This window comes from Perca fluviatilis, chromosome 14 (genome assembly GCF_010015445.1).
Source record: "Perca fluviatilis chromosome 14, GENO_Pfluv_1.0, whole genome shotgun sequence".
Lineage (NCBI taxonomy): Eukaryota > Metazoa > Chordata > Actinopteri > Perciformes > Percidae > Perca > Perca fluviatilis.
The window spans coordinates 7797236-7811019 of record NC_053125.1 but is presented as its reverse complement, the minus strand read 5'-3'; the positions used below and the strand labels follow the sequence as shown (position 1 = coordinate 7811019).

Here is a 13784-nt window from a genome sequence, read left to right as displayed (position 1 = left end):
GTGCGTGTCAAATTAGAAATGCGTCATGTTATTGGTTGCATTTGAAGCAGGAAGTTTTACATCCAATCACAGTAATGATGTTAGCACATACAATTAGACAATGCACAGGCAGTTTAGCGATATCCCTGCAGTTGTGGTCTTGACCGGTCTTAAAAATAATATCCCGAGTCCTCTTTATCCGAGACGAGATGGAGTAAAAATGCGGCCGATTCCGAGGTCTGGCTAGTCCACACAGCATTCCGTGATGGGAGAGAAACGTGCTCTGGTTTATTGGCATTTCTTTAAACCAATCACAAATCATCTTGGGCAACACTAAGCGCCAGACGGAGCCACGGTGCCTCTGCAAAATAGCCTCGGGAAGGAACTTGTTTTGGTGGAACATGTGTACGTTCAAAGGTAGTTTTAGTCGTGCAACAGAAAACTCAGACAGATAGTCTAGCTAGCTGTCTGGATTTACCCTGCAGAGATCTGAGGAGCAGTTAACCATAGTCCTCAGAAATCCACCGGAGGTTAGAACGCCAACACAAAGAAAGCGGAAGGTAGGGGTCATCCGGACGAAAAAAAAAGGACATCCGGCAGTATTTCCGGCAGCAGCGGAGCAATCCCAGAAGTGGAACGTTGTGGATATAGACTATAAACACATACACTCAAATAAGACCAGATGTGCAGATATGCAGCATGGAAATTCAATAGTATTAGCCTCTCTTCTACTTATCTACATATGGGCATTTATTTTGTTTACCCCCTCCCATTGTTTAGAATTAGATTAGATTAGGTTATTTATATTTGTGTCCTTTTCTCCATCTCCCCCACAGGTTCTGAGCAACAGCAACCAGCTGTATCTGAAGTCGGTGAGCCAAGCAGATGCTGGACAGTATGTATGTAAAGCCATCGTCCCACGGATTGGAGTAGGAGAGACTGAGGTCACGCTCACTGTCAACGGTCAGAAAACATCCACACAGTTTAATGCGTCACTGCTCGTAGATGAAAAGCATGTACTTTGTGAAAGGTCAGCTTGTCAGAAGCGGTATGTCCAAAGTGGTGGCCATTTATTTTGAAAATAAAACAACTCCTCGTGAACAAGCTTGATAAGGTCAACATCCTAACCAAATAATACACCAGGCTTGGATAAGATTTTTGCAGTTTGTGGTATTTTAAGTGTCATATGTTTTATTTCTCTCTTTCACATACAACTCACACATCCTCTCGTTTTTTTCGGCCAATGCAGGTCCCCCCATCATCTCCAGTGAGCCAGTCCAGTATGCAGTGAAAGGGGAGAGAGGAGAGGTGAAATGCTACATAGCCAGTACACCTCCTCCTGATAAGATTGTAAGTGAAAAATAAGCCAGTGCTATGAAACATTTCTGTCGCCAAAGCCACAATAAGAAATGTCCACGTTTTTGGCAGGGAATCAATTATTTAGACAAAAAAAACTGACTGAAAGGCAAAGAGCCCAAAGTTGTACCTTTTTAGTCTGACAGAGATTTGTATTTTACTGTTACTGTACCGTCCTGTTCCCAAATGGCTCCGCTCTTGCACGGTAAATGCTCTTAGGCGCTGTCCCCTTTTCTTTTTGAGTGGTGACTCACCCTTAAACTCTCACAGAATTCCCCCCCCCCCACCCCCCCATGCCGTCACGTAAACAAACCAACACTAACACTAAGCCGGTCCGCTTTTAGCTCCTGCGTCAGAAGTCAGCCCGGATGCTGTCTCCACTCAGATGTATCGCAGTAGTAGTAGTGCCTGTGTGACTGATCCATCCTGACTCAGTGCGTGCTCCTAATGCAAGTGGCGGAGGTTGGGACAGAAAAAGATTTATAAAATATAAAGAAGTGGAGAGGAACAGTTGTCCCGGTAAACGCCACAGCCAAGAGATTATCATCCTCTGGAATAAGTGGGCAGATTATACGAACATGTGGTCTTATGCATAATTAACTCACCTTAGTACAGTGCTTCAATGCTGAATAATACAACTGCTTTTAGTGGCTTCATAGTCGGAGAATGTGCAATATTCTCGCTAGCAAAGTCCCCCCCCCCCCCCCCCCACCCCCGTCCCCCACTTCGGTCTGCAGAAACATACAAACTGTTGTTTTAGCACGACACGCACAATGTGCGTCACTGTTTACATGTGAGTGTGTACTTGATGTAGATTTATAGGGTCTATTTCTGTCATATCTTCACACAGTATGTGTTTGAGTTAGACAGATATACTGTACGTGGCCAATACCTGCTTTTTACGGAATATCATATCAACCACTCACTCTGATGTGATGACATGTATTAATCATTTATTTGAAAGTTTTCAAGAGAAAGTTATATCACTCAACTTTACAGATATTCATATAAAGACGTTACGGGTCAATTCATGAAGAAGTCACTCACAGGAATATGTAGACACTCGCAGTGTGCACTACTGCGTGCATATGACCTGACTGGGGGTAATCTGATCATTTACTGTATAGTTGTACAACAGAGAAGTGTTAATATAGCTCTGTTTGAAGAAGAAGAAGAAGAAGAAAAAAAGGACACTTTATTAATCCCCCGGGGGGAATTTGTTGTTATGGTCCCCCTGCTGGCGATAGCAGTGGCCAGAGGCGTTATGTTTTATATTCTAAATGCAGAATAATACCCATTATCTGAATGAATGGAATTTTATCACACAACTTACCCAAGCAGTGATGTCTCCAAAATAGTGCTTCACTAATTGTGATATAATCTAATATGGCCTCCTGTGTGTGTGTGTGTGTTTGTGTGCGCGCGCGTGTTTTTGTGTGCGCGCGTGTTTGTGTATGTGCGTGCGTGTGTGTGTGCATGTGGGTGTGCGTGTCGGTGTGTGTTTGTGCATGTGTTTGTGCATGTGTTGGGTGTGTGTGTGTTTGTACATTTCTTTGTGCATGTGTTTGTGTGTGTGTGTGTTTGTGCGTGTGTGTGTCTTTTTTGTGTGTGTTTGTGTGTGTGCGTGTGTGTGTGTGCGTGTGTGTTTGTGCATGTCTTTGTGTGTCTGTGTTTGTGTGTTTGTGCATGTCTTTTTGTGTGTGTGTGTGTGTTTGTGCATGTCTTTGTGTGTGTGTCTTTTTGTGTGTGCGTGTGTTTGTGCATGTCTTTGTGTGTGTGTGTGTGTGTGTGTCTATGTTTGTGTGTGTGTGTGTGTTTGTGCGTGTCTTTTTGTGTGTGTATGTGCGTGTGTTTGTGCATGTGTGTCTTTGTGTGTGTGTGTGTGTGTGTGTGTGCGCGCGTGCGCTGCAGGTGTGGGCGTGGAAGGAGAACGTGTGGGAGAAGGAGAAGGGGACGCTGCTGGAGCGCTACACGGTGGAGCAGAGCAAACCGTCAGCCGAGGGCGGCGGCGTCCTCTCCACCCTCACCATCAACAACGTGATGGAGTCGGACTTCCTGTCCACCTACAACTGCACGGCCTGGAACGCGTTCGGCCCGGGAACCATGATCATCTCATTGGAGGAGACTGGTGGGTTGTACGAATTCATTATTGTATTTATTTTGGATTTCATGAGAAGCTTTCATCAGGAAATCATCAAAGCAGAAAGCAATGTATTTTAGTTTGTAAAACTAAGTTACTCCGTAAGGATCCTTGCTTTGAGCACATGTAACAGCTGAAGGTGAACGTACTCCGACGTTCTCTCTCTGTTCATTTTTTTGGCTTCGCAATGAATCAAATGTTTTAATCGCGATTACAACGTTGGCTCATAAAAATCACAATAACCGAGTAATCGAGAAAAACTATTATTTTGCACGTAACGTTTTAAAAGTAAACTCTTATTTTGTCTTCTGCTCTGAATGAGAAAATAAAGTTCAAACGGGAAAAGTGTTAAGGGAAATGTCACAGCTCAAGGTGTTTTCACTGTTTGTTCATTTGTTTAGCTGTTTCACTGCTTTTTTAAACGTGATAATTGCAACATCTTTCCAAAAGTCAATGAGTAATCGTGTTAAATAATCGTGATTTAAATATCTCTCTCTCTCTCTCTCTCTCTCTTTTAATTGTTTCTCTCTCTCGCCCCCTCATTTCAGAGGAAGTCCCAGTGGGGATAATAGCTGGTGGGACGGTGGGCTCCACCATCCTCCTATTCATCTTTCTGCTGGTCCTCGTTCTGATCTTCTACCGGCAACGCAAAGGCAGTGAGTCATACTCTCCATGTGCTTAACACATACAGTATAAGGACCAGATTGATTTGATATGCTTTTTTATTTGTCTCGAACAAACAATATGTGGTAAAAGAAAAAAAACACAAGGATAAAAACACAACAAACAAAAAAAAGGATGAGTTTGAGAAGGAGCAGGCGGAAGCATAATGGAAGCATATAGTCCTGCCCCTACTTCACAATATATTATTAAATAAAAACAAAATCCAGTAGATATGCATATACAGCATACAAATGTACTGTAGGTGATACAACACTTACACTTACAACAATACAACAATACACGTACATTACATTTCAATTCCTATATTCAGGTCTCCCCCTTTGTGTATTGTTCAAGTATTGTTATTTCTTCAATCTATTTTTGAACCGTATGGTATTATGGCTCTGTTTGATTTCATTGTTCAGTCCGTTCCAAAAGATCTGCATGTACAGCAGAGGTTTTTAACGTTTAAAAAAAAAAGAATTATGGTTTAAATGCTCGTCACTGGACCAAATAGCTTGCATCGAACCAAAAAAAACACACAAACACCTACGACTTCCTCCCCACCGCGTGGATGGAGGTCGCCCCTGAGCTCGCCCCTTCAGCTCATGAAAACACACACCAGCCAAGATGCGTGTGTCCAGCTGTATTCAACCTCACCGTGTGTTGTGCTTCCAGGTCGGCGCGGGGTCACGCTGGGTAAGCCCGACATCAAGGTGGAGACCATAAACAAGGAGACCCACAGCTTGGAGGAGGACTCCGGCAGCGTGTCCACGGCTTCGCGCATGGTCAAGGCCATGTACTCGGTGAGCAGCAGGGGGAAGCGCGTGTGTGGTGTGCGTTCGGGCCCGACACTGTTTACACAGCCTGTAGTTGTAAAACGAAAACCTCAGATTAACTCAGTAACCTCTCCTTGTACACCACACTGTACATTCTTTTTATTTATTTATTTATTTAAATATATTTTATTTATGGCTTTTCACTTTTATAGACAAGAAACAAACAAAAGAGAACACAACACAGTAACCCCCATAGACAAGCAAAAAATAAATTCAAAAAATAAAAACAACAGATAAGTAACACACACACACACACACACAGGATTGTGGCACTATCTTTGTGGGGACCCGTCATTGACATAATGCATTCCCTAGCCTTAACCATCACAACTAAAGGCCTAACCTTAACCCTTACCCTCACCCTAACCATAACCTAATTCTAACCCTAATCATAAAACGTAGTCTTAACCCTCAAACAGCCCTTTAAACTTATGGGGTCCAGCATTTTGGCCCCACAAAGCTGTTGGGACCCCACAAACGTACACTGGCTACGGCTCGGTTTTGGACCCCACAAATATAGTTAAACAAGCACACACACACACACACACACACACACACACACACACACACACACACACACACACACACACACACACACACACACACAGCATTACTGGACTTTATCAAACACTTGACTAAAAACAAACTCTGTGTTTCTCCCTTTGTAATTTCCCCCTTTGAATTCCATTTTCTCTTTTCCTGTCATACTCTCTTGCCTCCTTCCCTCTTCTGTTTTTTTTTTTGTTACGGCACCTTCTCTCCTCTTTTTGTTTTGTTCTGTTGTTTGACGGTTTAGTTTCTCCCCTCTGTGTCCTTCTCTCCTTCCAATCAGCCCTTTAAAGATGACATAGAGCTCAAGTCTGATCTCCGCAGCGACACCCTGGACACGCGCCAGGAGTATGACCTTAAGGTGAGCTCATCAAACACTCATCTGTACCAAATCATCAACCAGATGATGTCTACAAAATCTAAACTTGACTCTTTTTTTTTTTTTTCTACTGAAAGACTAAAAAATGACAAAATACTGTAGAGAGAAGGGTTACAAGCACGGGTCCAGAAATAGGTTAAAAAAAACAGATATGTTCAATATAAAGTCAAAATCAGCAACCCATTGATTTTAAAATGATGCCAAAGTCAAAGTGAGGTCCTGTGGAGTTCATTTTGGTGCAATGTTTCGTTCTAATTATACCTCAAAGGGCTGCAAATATCTGAATCCTTACTGACATATTGACTCAGAGCGATGACTTTCATCCAATGATGTACAGACTTTATGGTGGTGTCACCCAGACAATTCACTGAAAGTATCCACCAGGCAGAAATAATAATCAGATATACTCCATAATAGTATTTTTTTGAGAGTTTTATACTATAAATGAAGCCTCATTCATTAAGATATAATCCCAACAGACGATTGATCTCAAAAATGCTCGTTTGACTTCTGTTACAGTCATTCAGTAGCCTGACAAGCCAGACCCACATCAAGATGTTGGGTCTGGGAACTAACCATTGGCTCAATCAGAGGGGCGGGACAAACGGTTGTCTTTCAAATACACGTAATAGGATTGCGCTACAAACAGGCAGATCAACGCTAGTTGATAGATTCAACTTTTGCCGTATCCGGTCGGCAAAACTCCGAACACATCTTCCTTTTTTAAGAATGACTTCAGTGCTTAACTCCAAGTCTTCCAGAGTCGCGGCCAAAGCCGATTGGCTATCCTAACCTTAACCACTCGAGGTTAATGCCTAACCCCAACCAATCGAGCTGCTTCGTAGGCCGGGCCTTGCCTAGAAGTTACATGGGATCCATAACGCTTCTGCAATAGACAGTGACATGACATTTATTTAAATGTTTTTGAGATTATTACTTTAAGTCTGATGTGTTCTAAAGTTGTTGAAGAAGTAGTAGTTGAAATTCCTTCCAACTTCATTCATTCAAATCCATTTAGACAGTCCAAACTTTTATTTTTAAATGTCACGTTAAATCCTTTGGGGGTTTTTAAAAATATTTTTTTTTTTTTTTTTTTTTTTTTTAAATATTTTTTTTTTTTTTTTTTTTATTAAAAATTTATAAAAAAAAAAAAAAAAAAATTTTTTATTTTTTTTGTTTTTTTTTTTTTTTTTTTTTTTATTTTTTTTTTTTTTTTTTTTTTTTTTTTTTTTTTATAATTTTTTTTATTTTTTTTTTTTTTTTATTAATATTTTTTTTTAATTTTTTATTTTTTTTTTAATTTTTTTTTTTTTTTTTTTTTTTTTTTTTTTTTTTTTTTTTTTTTTTTTTTTATAAAATTTTTTTTTTTTTTTTTTTTTTTTTTTTTTTTTTTTTTTTTTTTTTTTTTTTTTTTTTATATTTTTTTTATTTTTTTTTTTTTTTTTTTTTTTTTTTTTTTTTTTTTTTTTTTAAAAAAAAAAAAAAAAATTTTTAGAAGAGGGATTTTAAATCTCCGGCAGCTCCGGTCTGGCTTTTCAAAAGTCTAAAATCAAAGCAAGTCTTCTGTAAAAAGCAGAATTAGCAACTAAGTCCCAGTTCATCTTACCTGCATAAGAAACTGGTGCTTGGAACACAATTTGCAACTATTATCTACTTTTTAAATATGAAATATACTAGGGCTGCAGCTATCGATTTTTTGTAATCGATTAATCTAGCACTTTATCGATCGATTATCGGATAATTTTTTTTGCATTTTTAAACAACCAAAACTAGGGAAAAAAGCAACATTTTTGGAAAAAGCAACATTTGTTTTGCCTACATTGCTTACAATATCATCTCTCAAAAAACTAAACATATTAAGTGCATTTAAGTGCCATATTACATTGTTTTTAAAGAATTTTTTTTTCAAACGATATCAACCTCAAACTAAGGCATACATTAAAATACACAAACATTACATTAAGTTGTGCAACTTAACTTTCAGAACTAAAAGTTTCAACCTGAGACTGATCTGTATATACAGTAGGCCTATATGTAAATATTAGTTCAACTCACTCACTCAACCTATTTTCATTTATATATTTGATTATAATGTCACACAGCTCTGTTACACTTATGCTATTAGATCGTTGATCAGCTGTTTCTCCAGAGAGAGAGAGAGAGAGAGAGAGAGAGATGCGCAACAATCAGCTGTTTTTCCGAAGGGATAGTCAACGCGTCAGCTCTTAATATCAGATCATGGTCACCACTACGTATTTTCTTGTCTTTGATTTTGGTAGTCGTTGTGTTTGGTGTAGTTCCATCGTCCATACGACTCTGTGATTTACTTTTGTCCGCTTCGTGGAATGGATGATTAAGTTAGACTCCATGTTTTCTGTTGAGATGCTAAAACACTGACGTCGTGCTATTATCGTGGTAAGCTAGTTTGATTTTGCAGTAGACACACTGTACAGAGTTTTAGTTTTAATTAAATAAATGGACACTTTCTGTCGTTTTCTCCAGCCTGTCTCTTCTCTTAGCCCCTCGCTATTTACGCTCTGGCATGTGTCGCCAGAAGCAGAGCCGCGTCTGTGCGACAGTAATAATGCTTTGTGCGGAAACACCGTCCGTCAGCGATACAGCGTTGGTAACATTGATTTACCGAAGCTTCGAGGCAAGTCATTTTGCATCGAGGATTTTTTGTAATAGAATTATTCGAGTTATTCGAGGAATCGTTTCAGCCCTAAAATATACCCAATCGAGTTGTCTTCAAAAACAGCTTTATTTAACTCACATTTTATCTTCAAATGTCATTTTGTTTCGTAATAAACCCATAACATATCAGCAGATGACAAAACTGACATTAGCATTAAAGGACAATTCCGGCGCGAAACGAACCTAGGGGTTATTAACTGATGTTTACCTACTCTGTCGCTCTTTGGGACATGTTTTCATGCTAATTGAATGAGTTTGGAGCTTTGACGAGGCTACCGCGTACTGCTGGTTAGCTTACAATGCTAGTTATATGGGGCATAGGGACACTCAAATTAAATTGCTATTTAATACCACCAAAAAGGCTCGAAATATCACCACACCTTAACGTTAGCATAATTAGGGTCCCTAAATGTGAATGAAGCATTGACAACATTGTAAGTGTACAGATAGTTTATTAGAAATTTAGATTATAAAGACATGTTTATAATGTTGGCTCATGTTTACTTGCGGGAGCCATCTTGGAAATCTAGTCATGACTAGTCGAACGCCGTGCAACGTGGAATCTCCATAGACAGTATGGGAATCGATTTTTTGAATCAGTTAATAACCCCTAGGTTCGTTTTGCGCCAGAATTGTCCTTTAAATGATTTCAGTATAGTCGTTGCCCCTTCATTTGACTGTCTTTTATGAAGTAACTATTATCTTTTATACAGTGAATACGAGCATAACAAAAAGGGCCAGCAAATGTGACTTATTACTTATGACTTACAAATATGACTGATATGATATTTATGTATGAGTTAAAATAATTCCACCTTTAGTGCAAAGTCCTTGTGATCTTTAAAGGAACACGCCGACTTATTGGGACTTTACCTTATTCACCGTAACCCCCAGAGTAAGACAAGTCCATACATACCCTTCTCATCTCCGTGCGTGCTGTAACGCTGTCTGACGGCTCCAGCATTAGCTTAGCCCAGCACAGATCCTGCAGGTAACTGGTCCCAACTAGCCTACTGCTCCCAATTGTGACAAAAGTGACAAAATAACGCCAAGTTAGAAGATGGCTGTGTCTCATGTTACGTTGTTTTTTGTACACGCTGTGACTCTACAAATCACCACATGTAAACAGGAACATGTTGGCGTTATTTTGTCACTTATTCGGAGCAGTAGGATTACTGGAACCATTCACCTGCATGTTCTGTGATGGGCTGATGCCGCTGGAGCCGTCAGACAGCCTTACAGCACGCACGGAGATGAGAAGGGTATGTATGGACTTGTCTAACTCTGGGGGTTACGGTGAATAAGCTAAATTCCCAATAAGTCGGCGTGTTCCTTTAAACATCCTGTTAGTATCGCAGTCAAAATCTGTGAGAATATTAGAGTAGGATACAGTATTTAGGACAAATATATTTGGCATTTTGCAGTTTGCCTTTCTTTAATTGCTGGGTGGTCTTTTTAGCCCTTCACTCTCAGTCCAGCTGTGAGGCAACTAGCTCATCTGATTGCTTAGAAAGTTGCCTTGTGCATCTTGAAGAGATTTAAAGACAAACTAGAAGAAGAAAAAAAAATGGAAAGAAATTGAGGTGTTGTACTCTGCCCATTCAGCTGGCTTGAATCATTTATACATTTGCCCCCGCGGGGCGTCGGTGCGGCGCGTTTTTTTCCCCCGCCCAACAGCCTGCACGACCGTGCCCCTTTTTGTTTTTTTTTTTTCACGTAGCTGCAATAGTCTCATAAACACAACCCCCTTCTTTCGGAGCGCTGCCTTGGATCACTTTGAAGAAACACAGACATGAATCCACCCCAGGAGATGGTTAGATCACCCCGACAACAGCCTCAGCCAGACAGTTTTTCTCCCCGCCGCCTGAAGCACCTAGAGCAGCGAGACAAAGTCGGGTGGGGGGGGGGAGAAGAAGTCGGGTACACGAGAAACAATGAGATTGCAGAATCATGTCAGAAATAATGGTAGAGCAACATGAAGTGGGTGAACGAGCAGGGAGAGCATCTTGCCTTCCTTCACCCAGACAGTCTGGGATCAGCGTGCACGTTGGCAGGGATCCACACGGAGGCTTAAACTCGTGAAAGCTTAAAACTAAAATCTGAATTTCTGCTTTTTCTTGTTAACCTGGTCAAAAAACGTAATTCTCTTATTATTATTGTTTGTATGGTAAAGTCCTTTGATTTATTGCATATTAAAAAAATATATATATTATCGTTGCTGTCTGGTGAAAACCTTGTACTGTATGTCCACAACCGTTGTTTTGGCCAGGAAATGAACACAGGCTAATTTGAAAACATTTGATTGAGCTATTTACCTCAGACAAAAGTCAGACCAAATCGTCACTCGTCACTGTTTAAATATGTGTATAACACACAGGCAGAAAATAAATAAATTAAAATGACTAAATATAGAGATACGAGGCTTCTGGCTGACAGCGACGCTATGGAAATTGTTATATAGTATATCCTATTGGAATGTATATTAAAATCACGTTGTTTTGCCCTGGAAGTATGTATTTAAAGGTTGAAGAAGTAAAGTAATAAAGATCAAGATTGCATCCTCCGCCTTCTTTTGAAAGTATACTGTAATTAGAAGATTTTTTTTTTGAAAGGTGAATTCTTTTCCAGCTGGCTTTAGGATGCCACGTCTTGGTGGATTATTCCTACGGTCGAATCATGTCATTTGCTCATGCAGTTGGCGTCATCGGAAGTTCTCCGTAACTTGATTTGCATGCATTTCTGAAAAAAAAAAAAAAAGGACTAAGACTCTCTGATCTCAAGCAGCTGAGTCACAAAGAAAGAGAGCAAACTGCCCTCGCAGCACAATCTTAAGGAATCTGGACCTGGATGCTGACCGGCTCGAGACACGCGGTTCACCCTGACCTCTGAACCCTCTACGAAAAAGAATTCTCTCCGGGGATCAGGAAGGAACAGAACATTATTATTACAGAGACCTTTGACCCTAAGAATTTATACACTGCCATGTAGAAAGGGATTTCTTTCCTCCCCCTCATTATATCTTTTCCTAATACTCACTCTGTGTTGTTGTCTCCTGCTGTTTGTCTTCAGGACCCCACCAATGGCTACTACAACGTGCGAGCCTCCACCCACGATGAAGGCCGCCCTGCCTCCCGCTCCACCTTGCACTACTCTGACTACCGCTCCCCCGCAGGAACACCAGGGGGGGCTGCTTCCATTAGCAGCAGTGCCGGAGGCTCCGGAGCCACGGCCAGCGGAGGAGCCCCTTGTCCCCCTGGCCCCCTCACGTCCCCCGGCCGCCCCCAGGCCTGCTATGACCCGCGGCCCCCGTCCAGACTGTCCCACATCAGCTACGCCCAGTTCAACACCTTCACCCGTGCAGGCCAAAGCCAGCAGCCTCCGCCTAACCCCGCACCCATGGCCAGCGACTTCCAAGGAGACTGCAGCCTCCTGGACTCCACTTCCCAGCTGGCCTATGACAACTACGGCTACCCCTCGCATTACCAGACCTACCGCATGGGTTTTGCCCCATCCAGCCTGGCCCCGCTGGAGGCCTGTCCGTCCTACGAAATGTACGGGGTGGGATCCGGGGTGGGACCCGGGGTGGGACCCAGTGTGGGATCCGGGGTCGGGGGCCCCGGGGTCGGCGTGGGTCCCGGGGGTCCTGCTCCCTCGGGATCAGAGACTGGACTTGGGAAATACGGCAGCTCCACTCGCTTCTCTTACACCTCGCAACACTCTGACTACTCCCACAGCCGACACACACAGAGGATGCAGACTCACGTTTGAGACAGAGAGAGAGAGAAAGAGACGCGTAACCACCTCACAGTCTTATAAATAGTGTCACATCGGAGAAAAAAAACACACACACACACACACACACACAATCATAGACTCACACGCACACATTTTCACACAGTACCACAAACACAGACTACAGAACTACCGAAGAAAAAGAAAATTCACACAGACACACGCACAGAGTCAGAAGACCATGCCCACGAGACAGGGAGCGTATGAGAAACAGAGAGAGGGAAAGAGATGATGGGAAGAGAGGAGTTTTAGCGAGACAGGGAAGGGAAATTCCACACAATTTTGAATTCCCTCACTCCCGATGTGTTTGTATATATCTGAGCTCTGAAAGAGCGAACGGCGCAAGTCACAATCAAGACTGGGAAAGAGAGCGAGAATCAGAGAGAGGACGCGAGATCACAGGTCTTTGGAGCCCTATAGCTTTTTGCTTATGAACTGACTTTGTAAATGATGAGAGAGAACGTCTTTAGGCAAACTAGACTGACTGTCAAATATGGTACACGCCGATGGCGAAAAACCTCATCCAATGGAAGTCATTTCTGGCCGCCATTTTTTTTATTTTTTTTTTTTTTGCTGGTTGTCTTATTCAACAATCATTGAGCACATATATATATATAATATCCCAGAATGCCCTTCTGTGCAGTGGTACATGGCACCATGCCTGTAAGGCGGCATTTGGGAGTGTGTTGGGGCTGGGGTGGGGTTGGGGGGTTGTCATCATTTTGCACTGCATCTACAGTATTCATGCTTAGACGTCCCTCAAATATATCTGTGTAATGTCTTCTTTTTATTTGCACACCACTCTAGAGCTTTGTATTCTATTTTTTAACATTACAGAATTATTTTTGTCAATGTAAAAACATGTAATGTGTACGTATGGACCAAAAGTTTGAACGTGAGCCCACTTAACTTGGGCGTTTGCCTGGGTGATTCCACTGAGACAGGGGGGAAGAGTTGTGCCAACAGCAGAGCCTGAATTCAGGACGTTTTTTGTTTTTTTTCTTTTCACATCAGAAGGGTATATCGGTGTATAAAAGAAACCTAGTGCCAAGTGTTTATGTTGTTCTTCACCTTAGACCATGTATATGCAGTAGAAGCTCCTTCTATTGGTGACTGTTGCTTTACAAACCAGGCTTGGGGCCTTGAGTCATTCCCAGACATTTTTCGTAGGCTGGAGCCTTTTTTTCTCGGGAGTTCCCAACTACAAGCTTGGTGCAGACGGAGAGAAAAACACAGAGGTTGGGTTTAGAACTGAGTGGCCTTATAGGGGAACATGTCGTACATTTCCATTTTGAATCATTCCTCATCGTCTGTCTGCCAAAACGGCCGGAGGAGAATGTGTATGGAGAGGTTCAATGAAGGCTTGTCCACAATATTGACATATAGTAGTGTA

At 41.6% G+C, this 13784-nt stretch overlaps 1 protein-coding gene across 3 annotated transcripts in view; it reads left to right on the top strand.

Annotated features, from left to right (window-relative positions):
- kirrel1a (kirre like nephrin family adhesion molecule 1a) overlaps positions 1–13741 on the top strand; it is a 37750-nt gene extending 24009 nt beyond the window's left edge. Inside the window, exons 9-15 of one of the 3 annotated variants that reach the window (XM_039823090.1) lie at positions 816–942; positions 1229–1329; positions 3247–3463; positions 4024–4128; positions 4817–4944; positions 5774–5887; positions 11669–13741. In XM_039823090.1, the coding sequence (XP_039679024.1) occupies positions 816–942; positions 1229–1329; positions 3247–3463; positions 4024–4128; positions 4817–4944; positions 5774–5887; positions 11669–12367 (1491 nt within the window). In that variant the 3' untranslated portion in view covers positions 12368–13741. Of the gene's footprint in view, positions 1–815; positions 943–1228; positions 1330–3246; positions 3464–4023; positions 4132–4816; positions 4945–5773; positions 5888–11668 lie in introns of all 3 variants that reach the window. The other 2 variants (XM_039823092.1, XM_039823089.1) reach the window with 2 other exon arrangements.
- The last annotated feature ends 43 nt before the right edge of the window (positions 13742–13784 follow it).